Source organism: Chrysemys picta, chromosome 25 (assembly GCF_011386835.1).
Source record: "Chrysemys picta bellii isolate R12L10 chromosome 25, ASM1138683v2, whole genome shotgun sequence".
NCBI classification, from domain to species: domain Eukaryota; kingdom Metazoa; phylum Chordata; order Testudines; family Emydidae; genus Chrysemys; species Chrysemys picta.
In genome coordinates, this window is record NC_088815.1 from 15,178,529 (window position 1) to 15,198,623 (window position 20,095).

General features: G+C 40.3%; 1 protein-coding gene across 7 annotated transcripts in view; it reads right to left on the reverse strand.

Annotated features, from left to right (window-relative positions):
• Nucleotides 1–3,125: 3,125 nt before the first annotated feature.
• The window catches only part of CRTC1 (CREB regulated transcription coactivator 1), a 68,484-nt gene continuing 51,514 nt past the window's right edge, over nucleotides 3,126–20,095 (reverse strand). For 2 of the 7 annotated variants that reach the window (XR_010594910.1, XR_254593.3), the window contains 4 exons: nucleotides 18,685–18,771; nucleotides 17,703–17,883; nucleotides 16,444–16,724; nucleotides 15,678–15,888 (listed from right to left, as the gene is read on the reverse strand). Coding sequence is in view for 3 of the 7 variants with exons in the window: in XM_005278982.3 (XP_005279039.2) it covers nucleotides 16,513–16,724; nucleotides 17,703–17,883; nucleotides 18,685–18,771 (480 nt within the window). In the remaining 4 variants the exon portion in view is untranslated. Of the gene's footprint in view, nucleotides 3,253–13,445; nucleotides 16,725–17,702; nucleotides 17,884–18,684; nucleotides 18,772–20,095 lie in introns of those variants that run through there. The other 5 variants (XM_005278980.3, XM_042861996.2, XR_006177193.2 and 2 more) reach the window with 4 other exon arrangements.

A 20,095-nucleotide genomic window follows, 5' to 3' on the forward strand; every position in this document is an offset into this window, starting at 1 on the left:
AACCACTCCAGGCTCCAAGCACTATAAGACTGTCAAAATATTAGCACAGGGCCCCTCCCACCTAGAGCTTTATCATTTAAGAGACTTCTTCCCCTCTTAGAATTTATTTACCACATTCTTCCACTCCACCTGGGGGAGTTGTGGCTATTTTCAGAGGTAGGTAAGCCTGAGCCATGAGAGCATTTCCCAAACCCTTGGTTTCCTTGTCACTAGTCTCACGCCTGAACACTGCAGGACACCACCTTTCCCTCTCCGGCGAATTCATCAGGCTGAATTTGCCAAGAGCATTCATCTTGGACTGGCTTTTCCCTTTCTGAAGGAGGGGACTAGAGCAGAGACTGAATTCTGCAGGAAAAACTATGGATGTAGTGTTCGGTCCTCTATTTCTCACCCTACCTTTGGCAGTGGCCCCTACACTGCAGAGAGGGGGGGTTCTTCGATCAATCAATGCTTCAATACTCAGGTTTGCAGAACCGCATTCTGGGAATGCTGCAGATCGCAGGCCCAGCATTTCTGGACAGGACACATCAGACCCGGTTTCTGACCATGCTTAATATAGCCATTCCTTGAAAAGGTACATGGGGATCATGTGTGGTTTCAGCTGCTGCTGAGTGTTACCATGTAGCCAAGCACAAGAATTTCAGAGCGGCAAGAACCACAGATGCGATCTCTCCCTCAAGTTTATCAGAATGTTCTTCAGCCGTGACTCCAAAAGCTTCAAAACTCACCTAGTGGTGCCCAGGTCTGACACGTTTTTGCATTTGAATATTACACCCAAAATGGGACATCCATTTTGCAGAGCCCTGCAAGAATAATACTGCGGTCGCCAATCACACAGCACTATCCTCTTCCTCCTCTCGACAGACAAAGAGCCTAAGGTGATGCTGCCAAGTCTAGTTTCACTGTTCCAGCCAAATGAACAACAGGACGGGGATTTCTCCGGTAAGTTTTCTTGACAGTGTCTCCCTCCCTTTAAGGTTACCATGAAAACACAGATCCAACCAAGTTGTTGTTCTACCAGAGGACAAAATGCAGATGAGTAATGTTCCAAAACAAAGAATGAAAAGTTTTAAATCATTTTTAAAAATCCCTATGCAAAATGTACTGGGGCAGGAAAAGAGGCATCATAAGGACAGGAATTAAAAACCCAACAAGAAATGATCCTTTAAGACTTCCGTGACGGGAAAGCCCGTCAATCCATCTGCAGGGTCCAGTGCAGGTTTGTTCAGAAAACATTCTGTGCGTCAAGATTTTGTCCCATCTGATTTCAAACAGTTCAAGACATGTGGATTCCACAACTTCCTTTGGAAAGCTAAATACATCTTCAGTATGGCTGCTGTCACAAAAGACTAAATCACATTTCATTTACATGTGTTTATTGTATGTGGTCCTTCTGTCACACTGGGGGTAGATTCTCCCACAAGGTAATCTACCTCTCATGCAAAACAGTCCCACCAGAACTGCATCTCATCACTAGAAGAACAGGAGTGCTGCTGCTGCCCCTTCATTCAGAATTCTGGTTAGAGCTAAACCTCCATCAATTTACCTCTCACAAACAGGAATAAATCAAAATGTAACAGAAGGTGAATTCCTTCCAGGGAGGGTTCAGTAATAGCTGTCTCAAGAGCTAAATAGTCACCATATTCCAACTATGGATTACCTCTGTAATACAAACAGAAAACTTGCCCCGTTCACCACTGGTCATACCTGTCTCACATCTCTAACGACCAACTTATGTAGCAGGTTTCACTGCATGTATCATCTGCACCCAGTTTTCAGTATATGGGCATATGCTTGAAGGGTCAACCAAGCAACTTGCTTGAACTTTTACATGATTTTTTTTTTAAAAGTCCAGTTATAGCTTAAAAATCACTCTAAAACAGCCCCGTCTTACTTTATAATGCTCTCAAATTATATAGTTTGTTAACGTTTAAAAGTGCTAAGTCCCACGACTCCCCTACACATAAGGCATTAGACACACATTAGATGAAGTAGGACCTGGAGGTGAAGTGACTTGGCCAAGGTCAAACAGGAACAATGCAATACCAGGAACAAAAACCAAGTTATCCAACTCCCACTCATGTTCTATCCACAACCCCTCCCCACCCCAACTCACTTCCTTTGACACTCCTGCATTTAGCACTGCAGAGTTAATACAGCTGTAGGAGATGAGCTTGGGTGTAATTTTGTGCTATACCTCAGCAATAAGATGGTTTGCTAATTTGTGGCAGTAACTATTTTAGATCCTAGGTGGAGTTTGTGGCACTGCCAGTTGGGAAAACCTCCTGACTGGGCTCAAGTTTATCTACAGATCACTGAAATATAACGCGTGGAGCTCACAAAGTAACGGTGTTTTTTAGTACTTTTTCAGACATCTTACAGTCTTTGCCCGGTTATCTATTTAACAGGGTGCTGAGCTGTGAAGAATATGTAGGGATCCATTCTCCCACTAGTGAAATGCATCCACCCCAATGTAACACAGCAGCAGCAACAAGTTAGGTCAGGAAGTGCAGAAGAATACCACCACGTTCCACAAAACTGCCAGGGGCAATTCAGCACGGTCAACTAGAACTTACCTGATTCAGAATTTGGTCAGGACACCAGCATTAGACACCCGATGTTTACAAACAGCACCACAGGATAGTCAATGATCACAAGTGATCAGAACCTTGGGTTATGTCCCATTGAAAAGATGGCAGGATTGACCACTCTACCGTTACCACTGGTGCTGTGAGGACTTAAGTGTTGAGTGTTAACACAATGCTCTCTCATCTTTCTAGACCTGTTATCTAAAAGCACAAGGCACATCCTGAAACTGGGATTTCATTACCTAGATCATTGTCAGTTTGCATATCCACAAAAGCATCATCAAGCATAATGTTAGCCAGCCACAGTGATTTGCCTCCACGGTTTCTAGTCAACATGACTAAAAGAGTCTTTTTTTTAACCACTTGAACATTAAAAAGCTTCAGTAAGAAACTCTTAAGGAAGAAAAGCCGGGCAGCCAGAGACGAAAAACATTTGAACTTTATTACATTTCATTTACAAAGATACAAAGACAAAAGCCGTCACACGAAAACGGAGTGAAAAGAATATACACTTAGTTGAGCTGCTTTTTCACATCATTTCTCAGATTGCAAACACTTAAAGCCAACTTCAGTTTTCCACTTCACCTATAGAAAAGCACAATCAATTCAACTTCTATGTCGCAGGGACAATGTCTCCAGAGTTCCTGGGTCACCAAAGCTGTAGCTGAATACGGGATTTGCATATATCAGTGAAATAATCCACAAGTTATTTTGATAGAAAAGTTTAGCTTGTAAAGAACAGTATATTCTACTGTCTCTGAAAAGACGTAAATCCAACACGTTTTCCCCCAAACTCAGTGAACTACACGAAGTGGTTTTTAGCTGCCAGTCTGCGAGAGAAGCTGTCAGAAGCAGCTGGATTTAACTTGACTGAAATCAAACCTTCCCCTTCGTAAGCACTTTCCTATTGCATTTGACTTGCAGTTCTTTTAAAGGAATCCAATCAAAGATGGGGACCCCACTCAGAGAAAAACAGAAATGACAACTTCCAATTCCCTCCAAAAGAAAACAAAACCCTAATATCTACTGACCTGTGACTTAGAACTGATGGAAATACAGTATTTTTAATTGCTATGCATTATAATGCTGACCAAACAGTATCTGGATGTGTATTAATATATACACACACACACACACACACACACACCATGTATCATCTAGGCTTGTAAAGGCTCGTGCCATAAATATTTAGGATCCAGTAAGTAAAGACAAAGATTTGTTTAAGTGAGTCCTATTTCCCTCAATACTTTGTCCCATAAATACTTTATATTTTATATATACACAATACTTATATTTATCGTCTACTCTGCAAGTAAAGAAAGATTTTTCTACCGGCTTATCTTCCTTTCGTTTGTTTAATTTTCTTCCCGATTCCAACAATTAGGCTGGATGACTGACTACCTTTTCCTCTCCAACGGAGACTCTTGTGGCATTATGTAAAGCATAAAGACAACTACTAGTTTTCTTTTTCTTCACTACCAAATACCCAGAACAGATCTGAATAAATAATTTCCCGCATGTCTGGTAAATTTCAAACCAGAGTTAATTTCTGTGGCCAAGTTATAAGCCCCTAAAACGTCTCCTGTGGATACTGACGCACCATTATTACCGTGGCAGGAATGAGTCCTACACTGGATTTATAAATAGAAACACCCTCCACCATTTTTTTTTCTAAGCCCTAGTATAAAAAGATTGGATTGAATAGTCCATAGGACATGTACAAATGACCCTTACACTTCATTTACTGTATAAATACACCAGTTTAGAAGACAGAGGAAGAGGGAGCATCTGAAAGCAGACACCTTTCTAATGAAAACCAGCAGAAGGTACAACAACCTTTCAGTAAATTGCTTGATACTTTGCTTTCCAAAGGGATCCAAGATAGATCAGACTGCCTTCAAACTGGCCAAAGAGCCTTACCCTACTTCCACAGATTTAGCTACGATTCATTACATATATAAAACTCCTGCCATCTGAGGAAACCCATTTCTCTATCACTTACTCTCAACTGCGACAATTTAAGCTTTTCAGGAAACAACTTGCGTCACAAGTTTAGGAAAAAGAAATAAAGGTTACATGAATCGGCACACATCTCAGGCTAATCTTTTTAAAACGTACGTTAGCAAACTTACACATGGCAAAAAATGACACTCTACCAATGGGCAGGATGGAGTCTTCCCTTTCATACCACCATCTTCCCCATAAACATCTTTTTCTGTAGCTTTATATGTTGATATTGAAAATCCTAACTGCAATTATAAAAAAAACAAAGGCTGTTTCAAGTTTACTCTATAATTAGGGCTTGCAGAAATGAGTTCCCTTTGACAGAATTCGGTAGCTGTGCTTTTTCTAATATATAACGTTGGGGAATGTTTTTTTAACACTAAACAGCCACATGAGTGAGTTTTTTAAAAGGCTCCTAGTCAAGCAATTTGTATTTGGTTCAACTGGCATGGCCTGGTGCTTTATAGCAGCAGTCTCAAAACAAGATGACCCAAATCAGTGCTCTCCTTTTTCTTGGCTTCAAGAGAATCTCCAAATGGAAGAGGTTAGGGTTAGGGTTATTACATTGCTATGTAGGGTCCCTACATTATGCTATTGACGACCATAATGTAGGGAAGAATCCTGCACTAGCAAAGGGGACTCACTATTAAGAGTTGATAGCAGGCGTAGCACCTTACAAGGCACAAAGTGAGACATCGGCTGCCCCCAAAGAGTTTCGGGTGGAAAACCCCCAGAGGCCTTTACCATTCCTCATCTGCATTTTCTTCAGTATAATCACCAGCTGGTTTTGTCGTCTCATCTGCACATCTGATTTTAGAAGCCCTGAGACACAGAATATCACTCTTGACTCATTAAATGCACGAAGATGAGGCTCGGATACTTTTCTTCAGTTAAAGAATGTCAACGTCCAAGGGGATGGGAGCAGCAGGGGAGAGCTTAGGTTAATATTAGTTGCAACTTAATTTTTGCAAGCCCTAAACCCAATTTAACTTATGTGCTGAGAATTTTTTTCTTACTGTGATTTAATTGGTCTGCCTTAAAATATTCAGTTAAGGATTTTCGAATGATCTGCCCTCCCCCCCCAAAAAAAAGGGGTGGGGGTGGGGGGAGGGAGAGATCACTAGGATTTTTGAGTCACTTGACCGTTTTTAAACAGATATCAGGAACTGTGAAAACATATTTAACAGCCAAACGAAAAAATATGAGTCAGCCTTTGTCACTCACTCTGTAGCACGTTAAACATCCAACTTGCTCATACTGATTCTAACACTGAAGGTTCCAACCTCATTCTGACTCATCTGCCACACAAACCTAAGGAAAATACTACAAAAGATGCCAGGCTTGATCCCAATATTAAACAAAAATGCAAACAAAGAGCTGCAAGAACTACAGTAACATGGGGAACGCACCTCATTCAGCCGAGCTGAACTGAGCTCTACACATCAACATAGGAAAACCACTGCCACGCAGTATCCAGGGGTGGTTATACATCCACACTTCAAAGAATTGATTAATTCTTCACATCTAACCTCATTTTAAACACACACACACACACGCACACAAACACACCGCCTTGTACAAAAGCCTTAGACTATGCTGGCTTGCAACACACACTAGAGGAAGAAACTCTAAATACTGCAGCAAGGTTCACAGCTCAGACCCAAGCATCCTATCCCCCACATGGCGTTGGGATCCTTTCTATACTCCAACTTCTGGGTACTGCAGATGTGTTGCATCTGTTCTATCCCACAGCACAGATTCCATTCACAGCTGAGAACTGTTCAATTCTAAGAGTGCTGACAACAGAATGGAGAGGATTCTGCATTCCAAATAGAATTTTTAAACAAAGTCACTGCATTTACTAATACTCTACTGAACAGGTGTTGGAGCCGCTGGGACGACGACACCTTCCAACACCCACTAGCCACAAAGTTTGCATGCCAGATTTTATAGGTATGAAGCAACTTCCCAGCCTGACAAGCCTGCAAGGTGGATGTGAGAGTGGGAGGCCTTCTTTAACTCAGTAATGAGCACTCTCAGTTCTTCCAGAGGATTTATGCTAATGTGCCAGGCTCTGCAGCGCACTCCTGATTTACAATCTGGCAGTGTAGGAGACATCTACTTCATGGAGAGGGAGGAATCCCAGCACCCCCGCTCAGAGAAATGCTCCTCTCTGCACAGACAAATCTAAAATTGCTAGTTGAGAGCTAAACCATTTCAAACAGATAATTAGCTTTCTGAGTCAGCTGGATTTCGTTTAGATTTCCAAGCACCGCACGTGTTCAAAATCCAGCGCTCATTTAAAACAAAACCTGCAGAATTAGTGACTTATAAAATGCGAACTCATTCTCTCTCCAAGGCAAAGAGTGTAGAACGGGGCTTCCTGCAATTACTGGACTCCAGCTTCCTAATGTTTGAAGGGAGTGTTTTGAGAAGCTCTGACTACCCCTACCCTTGGCACATTCCCATGCACAGCTCCTGCATGTACCACGTTTTGGCCATATAATCTGGTTTGTGATTAGTTTTTGTCCTGAAGCCAGTTCATACAGCTGTCTTCCACTGATTCACACCCCTCACTGTATATTTTAACTACAAAGAAATATGCAACACCCTCAACAAATTTAAAAAGTAAAAATGTGTAAATTATAATCAGTGCGGGAAAGCAAAATTAAGAAGTAAAATAGTTAACACTGTCCTCTTCGCTTCCACCCTGCCACCGGGGTGTGGAAAAGTCGTTTGAGGTCTCCAGGAATTTACTACTGCTTGCAACATGCCTGGGCAACTGTTGAATACAGGACTATAATGGAAAAGAAAAAGAAAAAAACGGCAGTGAAAAAATGCAGATCCTGTAGTCACCGCTTCCTGATAATCGTTGCTCGCTCCGGAAGAGGTGTTTGGTTCTTGTTCTAATTATTAAAAGTTTTGCCACTATCACATTAGCGACTGCAAGTTCTCATTAACCAGGGCAAGCCAGATCTGTTCACAGGAAAACAGCTTCAGTGTTTTGCTGCGTTCTCCAGCATTCAACTTTCCTTCCAAAAGAGGGTGTAAACCGGTCAATTGCCAATATGCAGCTGTGTAACTGGATAAACCAGACATTGAAATAGCAGCGGCAACAGAGATGTTCATTTCCCTCAATCACAGTGTTGGGTGAGAGGGACTGTTCTATTTTGAAACCTCTCTTCTCTCTTAGCTACCTACCATCTAAGCGTGTCACTACTGAGTGATATAGCAGATCTGTTCAGCAAGTACCCTGGCCCTATCTGGGCATATCTCAGTGCAGATGCCCCCCAGTCAGCTGCAGCCAGAACACACAAAAGCCCTTAAGACAATGACTGGGAATTGGATTGGGACTCTGACAACAAATGCAAAACACCCCCAAAACAAGGCAATTATTGCCAGCTCAACACAGCTGACACTGCTAACCTGCACACTACTTAACAGGACACGTGGCTTCCCAGCAGATTGCTGGAGACTGGCTAAGAGACGTCAAGGTTTTATGTTTTTGTTTTTACAGAGAAGATCTCACCACAGATGTTTTCTCCGCTGAATCATGATGCTGCATTAATGCTAGGCCATGTACCAGATTAAAATGCATTTAACAGAAAACAGGATCTTCAGAGATACCAGTAAACACTAAGAGTACATCATCTGTCTGATTCTCCGGCAGGTGGAAACTACAAGTCAGAAATTCCAAAGACATAATTTGTCCCATTCTCCTGTAGCTATTTAATATACAATCCAGCGTTCCAGCAAAAAAAAAAAGAGTCAAGCTAAAATTAAATCAAATCTATTTATGCACGTCTCTCTCCCTCATTTACCTGACGTACAATCTGAAAGAAGCAACAGCGTAATTAAGCTCGTATTGAGGAGATGGCCAGCATTCCCTTCAGCAGACGTTGGAACATAAGTAGTAAATGGCATGTATAGGACTGCTCTCTAGTTAAGGGATTTACATTATGAAACTTTGCTATTACACTTTACTTTAAAAACCGCTCTGGTTTTAATTACTAGCACCCAATTACTGTGTCACTATGCATCTAAGGGGAGTTTTACAAATGCAAACGGGACACTCAACTCCCACTGACTTTCAATGGCAGCTGGATGACTAATACCCTTTTGTGCCTTTAAAAATATCCCCCATAAGAAGTTAGCAATAATATTTGGCTGTAACAGCTTGAGCAAATCAGCAGAGTTGTTACTTGTAATTCATCTCCGCCAAGCTAACGATACGTACCACCTTTCCTGTAGTGCCCGGTAGGTGCCTTTCTTGGAGCCAAAACAAGTGACACTGCTGCAGATATTGCTGTAGCAGTGGGCAGAGTGCTAATTCAATGGCACATTCCTTTCCTGATCCAACACAAGAATAAAGCCATATACGAATCACAATTATTCCCCAGTAACTGGAGTAAAGGCACCTACAGCACGCAGCTGTTCGTCATTCGTGACACATGGCCAGTGCTCACAACTAAGATAGGCTCTACCGGAGCAGCACAACTATTCCAGCTCTACAAAGTCTCCTTGCAAATTTGCACTAAGTGTAATCTGTATTCAGCCTCACACAACGAATAGACACACTGTTCAATCCTTGATTTGATTGCACTGACCATATTAGGCTGCAGGACCTGCGACACATACCTCTGAGCTGGTATTACCCAGCCCATCGAGGAGAACACAGGCATCGACTAGGCAGGCTCTTCACTCTACTTGCATCTAGAAAGCATCAATAAATGCACGTGAACTAATTTTTTGGTATTGAAAATGAGAGGGACACAAAATTAGAAGAAAAACCCACTACTCCATTGCAAAGAAATCTGAAACCATGACCGGCATTATCATAGATTACACACAACAGTGTGGGCCCCCAAGCCAAGGTTCTGCTCTACCTGTTTGCTCATGAATACTCTCCCCAGAGCTTTGTACGTTCCTGCAGTGCTACTTCAAGAAACCCAATGGAGTCCAATAGATTCTAGGTGCATTTGAAAGCGGGGGACAGAACAGAGAAATTCTGTGGCTTTAAACATGCCTCCTTATATTTTAGCATAATAGGAAGACGTGAATGCAGACTGAAAGGTGTGGGAGAGGTCAAACTGCCAAGTAGGAAGAACACTATTATCAGAAGTCTTGTATTAGGGACAATTTTCTGGTCCAGTTTTTAAATACACAAGCCCCTGGTTAATATGTTGCTCTGTAATCTGTGAATATAGACCACATGCAAACTGAATTACAGCCTCAAACAGGAGTTCTTCCTGTTCTCTCGCTCTTCTTTTAAAATACACCTTTTATGTTCTGTAATAATTCTTATTGCCTGATTTGTCTGCAACCTTCAGAAACCCACAGCACAATGCACAGCTCCAATGTATCCTTGAGACTCCAAACTCAGAAAACGCAACCACCTCTGGCAAAGGCAGGTAACCGGACCGTCTGTCAAGTTCCTGCAACCAACAGGGTGCAGGAAAAGAGATTTCTTAGGGTGTGTCCAAATCAAAACTTTTACTGGATTGAGCTTCTTCAAACAACTGTAGAATGTACATTAGGTGTGCTGGAACAGGTTAGAATGGGCTTTGATAATACTCACTACAAAATGATTGGCATAATAATCGCCATATAAAAAAAACTTTTAATTGCTCACGGGACTTTAAGCCTCCTCGCTATTTGCAGTCTATAATACATAGCTGGATTTCCTGTCCTGTAAAGATTTATATACTATATATTTGCTTCCCATTCTATGCTTGTACAATATACTTTTCTGCAGCTACCTCTGTGGCAGCCCCACATTGTATTACTGAATAAAACAGTAAGCATATTTACCCCTTTATGCCTTTATTTTGATAAAGTCGGTCAAGCCCACATATAAGGCAATATACACCACAGTTAAAACCACCCCCTCCCACCCACAAAAAAATAAATAACACAAATGAATATAGTACTTAATGTAGTGTTTTGCAGTATAGAAATTCCACACAATGATTCTGTTTAAAAAGGTAAAAATGATTTATAATACACAGTTATCATAATGTCATCATGGTGCCCGCATAGAAAACTGACATGCAATCCATGCCTACACTGCGCAGTATAAATAGTAAGCAACTAAAAATACAAATAACAGGAACACTACAAAGTTTTTCCTTTTTTAAAAAGAGAACATATACATATAATAAATGCTAATTGCTCTTTCACATTGCCATCACAGTGACAGGGGGTCCGTTTGTCAAAGTAATAAATGCTTTCATCCTTAAAGCACAGAGTACATTTTAACCAACTGTATGATGAGGGGGGTTTCCTCTTCCATATTATACACTGAGGAGATTTCCAAATTGAGTAATATCCTAATAAGGGAAGGGCAAGTCTTAAATAGAATTCCTACAGAAATAGAGCTTTTAAAAAACAACAATTCATATCTTACTTTGAAGTGGAATTTAATAAAAAAGAATCCTGTACCAGTTATTACAAACTTCGGGTGGCTCTATTTACCTAGAAGGAAGTTTTAAGCAACCATCTTTGTTAAGAGGGTTTGCACCAGTATTCTCAGGCAGAATTTTTTGTTTTAAAGGAAAACAAAAAATAGTACATAAATTATCAATAGTTTCTTCCATAATTAAAAGTCAACATCTTTCTTTCCACTTTTTTTTTTTTTTTAAAAGCAACGGTTCTCTCTGTACAGGAAAGGTTTTTGCACAGTTAAAGAATGCTGGCGAAGTGTTCACTAACATGCAGAAGCAGTAGTGAGACAGACATGTTTGATGCTGCCTGCGGTCAACCATGCATGCAGCATACAGAACTACCATAACTTGGCCTGTGCAGATCCATTGTTAAAGAGAATGCAGAAATCAGTACTATATACAATGCAAAAGAGTTCTCCCGTCCCCCCACCACTTAAGCTGCAATAAATAGCAGAAATCCACTTTTCTTTTTAAATCACAGTACTTTATACATTGAGAGTTTATTCCTATTACTTCCCCAAAGTATTGGCAAATGCAACAGTCTGTCGTGGGAAATTCTTATAAAAACATAGCTCTACAGAAATCAATCAGCAGGTATATGTTTGGATATTAACCCTTTGAGACATGAGACTGTTTAAAAAACAATTAAATCTAATTTAATACTTAGAATTTTTTCATCTTATTTTTCCCCAAGCAATGCCCTTTCTTCCCCTCCTCCCACAAGTATCTCTGTAAGCATCAGTTCCTTTATTCTAATGGCCAATGCTTTTCCACATCTACCACCCTCATAAGCGGAGTAGAAAATGCAAAAGGTACTACTTAACTTTAAAATGAAATAGAAATCTACTTACGTTCTGAAAGCATTGGGGATCCACCCTGTGTTTGAACTCGAAAACTTTAAACATTTATTGTTTAAAATAATGTAAACTCATACACAACTGTTAAAAAAAAAATCAGATGTAAAGGGTATGGGAAAATATTCTTCTACTAGAATAGGGCCCACATGCTGCTGTCAACGGGCCACTCTCCCAGGGAGCAAAGTGCAGAAACTATTGAAATGTTACTGACACTGTACTAAAATAACCGCTCTGATTCTCAAAGGGTTAAAAATGAAAGCAGCTAGCCTGCCCCCTACAGGGGCTAGAGAGATGAATCACTTCTTTCATATACATCCATCATCTCCTTCTCCCATGACCTCCTCTTCTCTTACCCCTTCCAGAAAAGAAACACAAAGTAAAGATATTTCTCCTAACTAGATGGTCCCTAATCTCCCCCCCTCCCCCCACACACACATTTTGTTTTTGACAATTGCATCTAAATGGGTTTTATTTATTTATTTTTAAATTAAGGCCATTTTAAATGTCTACTTACAAGTCTAATAAACAAGCTTTCCTATATACACGTGTAGTTTAAAAAAAAATAGAAGGTAGCATTTAGCGATATCTCCCTGTAAAACTATCCAGTCAGGAGTCTGTGAATTCCTAACTGGACGCTTCACTCTTAAGTGACTCTGGTTTTAAAAAAATAGATCATCACAGACAAGGATTTACATGCATAAGAGACATCTGAACAAGAGGTTGATATAGACAGAGATCCAATCAATGAACTAACAGTACTGTCAAGGAGATTAAGTAAACTGCACAAAGTGTACTCAATTCACACTGTACCTTTGGCTGTTTTGAAGCAAATAACTTCATATCATCTGTGCCCAAATTACTCACGTTCTTTTAGGGTATCCTCCTGTTTAAAGCTACCTTTTTTTTTTTAAATTGAAAAAGCATTCACAATCTGACATAAGCAGACTTTGGGAGTAACACGTGACATCTGGCTTAAATGTTGATGAACATTATAAATGGAGATGCAGGATAGCCTTGCAATTATGTGGGGAGGAACCAAAGAAAACCATCCTTTAACAAGAAGCTTACACAAAAGCTATTAGACAGAAAAAATAAAAATCCCACATCACTTTTAGTGCAAATGGTCAACTAATGGCACAAATATGTGAGCAAACACGCACCCCCATTATATAAGATCCCAGCAATAATTCTGCTTAGCAGTGTCTCTGTGCATCTCAGGACAGCACCTCATGGATTTCTGGAAGCACACAGAAACCTAGCTATAATTCATTAGAAGTAGCCCACTTTTGCCATGGACATTTACGTTCCTTGCTAGAAAAAAGGAAGGGAAAGGTTTTTGGGGAGTAGGGTGATTGGGTTGGGGGATGCTTTTTGATAAAAAAATTTCATAACCGGAAAAAAATAAAAATAAAACCTAATTGATGCATTTTTTGACCAAATGCAAAACAGGGCAATGCAGACTCAGTCAGTAGGAGAACAGGATTTGGAGAGGCTGGATAATAAATACCATTCCTGGAAGGGGAAAAACAAACAAACAAATGATGTCTTTAAATATAAGTTACGAAGGCTTTTTTATTTGAAATTGTATTTATCAAAAATATATTTGGCTGTTCGGCCCCTGCTGCAGGGAAATATTCTCTTTTTGCAGTAATTCCTTCATTAACACATTCAATATACTATTTGGAATAAAAAAAAATTTTTTTTTGTTAGTACAAGTCAAATAATGGAGATTTTAACTTCTGCTGAGGAGAAGGGTCGTGTACGTGGGTTCTCTTACTGGGAGGACTAGTGTAATGAGCACATTTTAACAGCTATACTTCAGACAATTACCATAGGTGCACTGGGCTCTTGGTAAACAGCAACTCATGTTTCTCAGATTTGTAAAAGAGTGACCTAGTGTCAGGAATCTAGGACTCATTATTGTATGTCAATTTCAGCCATTACATTTCTGTGAAATCACCATTTTAGACTCAATGGATGGATTTGTTTTTTTTTGTAAATTATTCACCATTCTGTTATGCTATACCAGAGAATATTAGCGGTGACTAACAGAAGTAGTCTATTATGAATATAAGAGCCTCAGCATGCTAGGATACAGTACATTTCACTATTAGCAAGTGATTTTCCCCAGGATTACAGAAGGAATATCACAGACTCGTAGAAATGTAGAGCTGGAAGAGACCTTGAGAAGTCATCAAGTCCAGCCCCCTGCGCTGAGACAGGACCAAGTAAACCTAGAACATCCCTGACAGGTGTTTGTCCAACCTGCTCCTAAAAATCTCCAATGATGGGGATTCCACAACCTCCCTTGTAAACTTGTTCCAGAGCTTAACTACCCTCATAGCTAGAAAGTTTTTCCTACTATCTAACCTAAATCTCCCGTGCTGAAGATTAAGCCCATTATTTCATGTCCTACCTGCAGAGGACATGGAGAACAACTGATCACCTTCCTCTTTATAGCAGCCCTTAACATATTTGAAGACTATCAGATCTCCCAAGTCATCTTTTCTCAAGAATGAACATGCCCAGTTTTTTTACCCTTTCCTCATAGGTCAGATTTTCTAAACCTTATAATTTTTGTCCTCCTTTGGACTCTCCAATTTAGCCACATCCTTTCTAACTGAGGCCTCACCAGTCTCAAGTAAAGCGTGACAATTACCTACCATGTCTTATATATGACACTCCAGTTAATAAACCACAGGATATTAACTTTTTTCCCACACCTGCATCACACTTAACTCGTACTCAATTTGTGATCCACTATAACCCTCCAGATCCTTTTCAGCAGTGCTACCGCCTAGCCAATGATTCCCCATTTTGTAGTTGTGCAATTGATTTTTTCCTTTCTAAGTGTAATACTTTGCATTTGTCTTTACTGAATTTAATCTTGTTGATTTCAGACCAATTCTCTAATTTGTCAAGGTCATTTTGAATTCTAATCCTGTCCCCCAAAGTGCTTATAATCCCTCCCAGTTTGGTGTCACCCACAAATTATATAAGCATATTTTCCACTCCATTATCCTACCCATTAATGAAATATTGGGTAGTACCAGACCCAGGACTGGCTACCTCAGAACCCCACTAGATATGCCCTTCCAGCTGGACAGTGGACTGTTAATAACTATGTTTTGAGTATGGTTTTTCAACCAGTTGTGCACCCACCTTTTAGTAACTTCATCTAGGCCACATTTCACTAATTTGCTTATGAGATCATCATGTGGGAATCTGTCAAGAAATTTTAGTGAAATCAAGATCCATCACGTCTACATCTTCTTCTCACTATACAGTAGGCCAATAACCCTGCCAAAGAATATGTATGTTCCTGTTACCGTAATGTGAATATATAAAATGGCAAACACTTGACAGACTTGCCCTGGTTTTGCTTACTTCTGGTCAGCATCTGGCTTCAAATTCCAGTTAGTTAAACTATTATATATATATATTATATTTCTAGAATAAAAATCACAAAAGGATGTACTGTATAAGTATTATGCAGAGTGCTTCAATTGGCCTTATGTAGTTTGGCTACTTTTCTAATATCCAAATACTTAAATAAAAAAATGCATAAATAACAGTAACAGAATATTCAATAGGCAACGAACAAGAATAAAAAAAATCATAAAAGTAGCCCCGACTTGGGCTAGGTATTGCTACACAACGGCCCTTCCTGTTGCCTATATGAATTTCACACAAGAAGCAGAATTTAAAAATAAAATTCTCTGCAATTTAGCCACCACTATACTTTTAGTGGCTTCAAAATGCTCCACTCACTCCTTCACACTCACCAGGTAATGAATTATAGTACTTTTTTGTGTGCTCAGAAATTTTAAACAAGAAAAAGGCTCTGGAAATAGTGTTTACAGTTGTTTTTTTGGATAACCGGCTACCGAGAGCCCACTGGGCTGCCAGGCCGCTTTCCTGCTTTGCCAAGTACACGAGTTTGCTCAGGGCATACGAACAGGCAGTGGGTGCTGGACAACAGTCAAGGAAACAAACCTGAAAACAAATATGGCATATCAATCAAGGGAGAAGCATTTTACTCTACAAAGCAACTGTCACAAAGTAGTCTGGGAGAGTCACAATTAGCAGCCTCCCCCCTTTCCCAGAGGGTGGCCATACAGGCATTTTGCTTTAGAGTTAGTGAGAGGGCAGTAGTCTGAGTTTCCCCTCTCAGTCTCGCAAGGAGATGGCTGTTGATCAGTTACAGAAACAGCCAATGATCAAATACTAATGATGTGGTATTTTACAAAGAGAATCTCTTTACCCTTGACTCTGAACCTTCATCACCTGCCCAGAAACTCCCCCTTCAAGTGCAAAGGATAAATTGAGAACCTTACGCTGGGCCTTCGCTGGTGGGGGTTTGGAGGGGAGAAGGCTGATGCAAACTCCTTACTCATTTAATAGCAATGAGTAGATAAGGGATCAAATATGGCGCGACGGGGAAGGGGGTCTGCAGCACTGCAAGCTTAGAACAACAAGCTTTACTCATCGTACACGTTGTACATGACAGAGCTACTGCTCTCGGTAACTCTTTAATCTGACATGACTGACCCATTGGACTCTTCAGTTCAGCTGGGCTCCAGGAACTAATTTTATTCCCAGGCTCATGGTGTCCTCAGTCTACAGCCGGTCCATCCTGAAAGTGTCCTCTGTGGCAGGATCGGTGAGGACCATATCTGGGTCATTAAGCATGTGCAGTCCATCCAAGGTTAAAGGGTCAATTTTGAGTTCATCCAGAGGGAATTGGGAATCCGAATCAAAGCTGACATCTCCGACACCTGCCAAAGAGCTGGTCAGTTCCTTTGATAAGCTGGGAGGAGATTCTCCTGTCACTAGAGTGAAGAGGAGGGGAGACAGGCCTGAGTATTGCTGCTCATTTACCAAAACACCCATTTCTTTGCACAATCTTCTGGCTAAAGATAAAGTGATGAAACAGCTTGCACACTGATCAGAGGAGTTTACTGGATTAGCAAGAATACATTTGAAAAAGAAAAACAGATCCTGACCTGCATTGCAGGTCTGTCAAAACGCATCACAAAGCCTAAATTAAAGGGCTCTACATCATCATGGGCAGCCTAATACAAAGCATAACTCAAGCGAAGCCCTGTGGGAATGGAACTGAAAGGGACAGACCACACAGTCACATGACTATCACACCAACACTTGATTATTAAAAAATAAATGTAGAAAGCTTTGCAGAGGCACCTTTAGGAGTAAAATGGTCTTGACTTCCAAATGAGGAGTGCAGTGAGACCAAAGCCACCCTTCACTCCTCCCCTCCCAAAGGTTCAAAAAGAATTAAGCTCTCTCCATAACTTAACATACATGATGCCAAGGACTAGACACCAGAAGGATCCTAAAATGAAATTTGGACTAAGCTACTGACTTGTTTAGTGACCCTGGGGGAAATCACTTCACTTTCAAGTGCTTCATATCCACCTCAATTAATACATTTGGCACTAGGGTCTCTCTTGTTGCCAAGTCTCAGCAGAGAAGCTGAAGCTAAAACGGGCCATGAAGGCTGAATTCTTCTCACACCATGACAGATGGTCCTAGAAGGTCAGGGGTGAAGTAGCTAGCACTGTCACTGCAAGTACAGTTTATGTTGTGACTAAATGAAGGATGTCCGCCTGGGACCTTTCATCAGCACAAAATCCACAAACATTTGTATAGTCTAGAACACAGCCTTCACAGGCTCCAACACTCCCTCCCAGGTCCACTCACCAAGAAGAGCACACAGTGAAAATGACCCAGTACCATGAAGGAAAGTTTTACTCGTCCCTGTTCAGTTAGGACAGCAAGTGCCTTACCTGTGAGAATGATGTTGGGGATGTTTCCATGGCTGGAGTAGTTCAGCTGTTGCGAGTCCTGCAAGTTGCCATGGCTCCCAGTAAGTCCCATCATGGCTGCCTGGGAGTAGTTAAGGGTGGAGCAGGGGCTGTACAGGCTGTTGGAACTAATGGCGTTTTCTATCATATTAAACTGTTCAAGCTGAAGACCAAGGCACAAAGGAATAGTTACTTCTAGCCATCAGGAAATACAGTGAAGCAATTTACAAACCTCTAGTTAGGGAGATAACATTTCAGAAGGGCAGGCAAACAAATTCATCTTTAAGTTTTGTAGACCAGAATATGGTCTATTTCCACCTAGCTTTGCAGACTAGTTTATTGCCAAATTCAGCTCTTGTGCCAAATCAAATTGCTGCCTACAATATCTTACCAGGCAGTCAAACCTTTGAAATAAAGAAAACAATATTTAAAAAAAAATGAAAAAAAAAACAGCAAAAAAAATTAAAGCGGTATGATTGATGCTATTAAAGCCAACTAGATGCCTGCCTCAAGGGCAATCCCATTCTGAAGCCATTTCACTTTCTCAACTAAACTGGCACATTTAACAGCTAAAGTAGGGACTATAGTGGGTGGCTGGTCTGACAAAGGCATGGAAGTCTGCTTGTTAAATTTTGGGATCCCACACATCTTGGTTGCAAATTCTAGATAGATGTATTTGTTGCCACCCGCAAAGTGAGATCTTCCAAATGGGGTCACTGTCAAGGAAGGTTGTGTTTTTTTTTACCTAATAGTTTTGGCAGAGTCCTTTTAAAAGCCACCTGCTATAACGCTTATGGGGAACAGCAAATAAAATGAACTACCAGTGCAATTACAAACTAAAACAGAAGTAATAAGATATGGACAGAAATGTGATCTTTAGAATAGCCATAAACTGAATTCTATGTATTTATTTTAATCTCAGAATGGCCAAAATATAGTCAAAATCGGAGATGAATTTGCTCACCTGATGGGATAGGGCATTAGCCTGCCTAGCTGTCATCTGCTGATCATAATAGGAGTCACCAAATACACTCCCCAGAATGGAAGAATGCTGAAAACAAAACAGAGTCCGGATGTCGTGAAAGTCACACAAACAGTTGGGCTTAGCCAAGGTGTGTGAGTGACTGAACCCTTCCAACTGAATGGGATCAAATCTGGTCAGAAATACCATTAATTATTTATTAAGGAAAACCAATAAAGAACAAGATAAAATATTGGATTTTCTCTTCAAACACAAGAGTCCTCCTGTATAGCACTTTTCATTAAAGCACAAGAAATAGAGGCTCTAGGAAACCATAAGCTTCCTCCCATACGGGACATACATAAGCTTCTGCTTTGTAACAGAAGTTATGCAAATATACTAAAACAAAAAAACCACTGCAATTTTTGCAAGAAACAAACATTTTTCCATGAAAAGAATAAAAACCACAAATGCAGCTAAGGCAGCAAAGTGCACGATGCAACTGATAGGTAACATGATAACCGTTTTCAAGTACGTAAAAGGTTGTTAGGAGGAGGAGGGAAGTAAACTGTTCTCGATAACCTCTGAGGATAGGACAAGAAGCAATGGGCTTAAATTGCAGCAAGGGAGGTTTAGGTTGGATATTAGGAGAAACTTCCTAACTGTCAGAGTGGTTAGGCACTGGAATAAATTGCCTAGGGAGGTTGTGGAATCTCCATCATTGGAGATTTTTAAGAGCAGGTTAAACAAACACCTGTCAGGAATGGTCTAGATAATACTTAATCCTACCATGAGTGCAGGGGACTGGACTGGATGACCTCTCAAGGTCCCTTTCAGTCCTATGATTCTATGATAATGCAGTAAGTACTTCTGTCATTAATATGCCTACGATGGCTGGTTACCCATCTCCCTCACCTAGTATTTACAAAATTAGCAGTTTAACTACATCAATAAGGTGTCACAGTGAATCTCAATTTACAGTATCAAGTCTTCTGCATCAAGAACAGATCAGAGAAGCTATTTATTAAAATGCCTGGGTATGAAATGTGCTTTCAGCAGTACTAAGGGAAGGTAAATTTGCAGAGGGAATTCTATAACCATGCTAATTTCCTTCTTTTCCTTTTACTGAAATGTCCATTTATCAGTCATTCTGAAGGTGACCAATAGCTTTGCGTTGTTGTGTTATTTTATTTTTAAACACCATCCAACTTTCAACTTCTATTTACTCAAAAGGCTACTGGCTATAATAGAAATCACAAATATAATTCCTTCTTTAAATTCTATCTAACTTTGCAGATTCTAGCTGAAAAGCTACTGTCTCCAACACAACTAGTGTACTTAGAGAACTTACTTGGAAAGTTTGTCTCATGTTTAGAGATGTATTTGTTTTTGTATTTTAAATGTCTTGCACAGT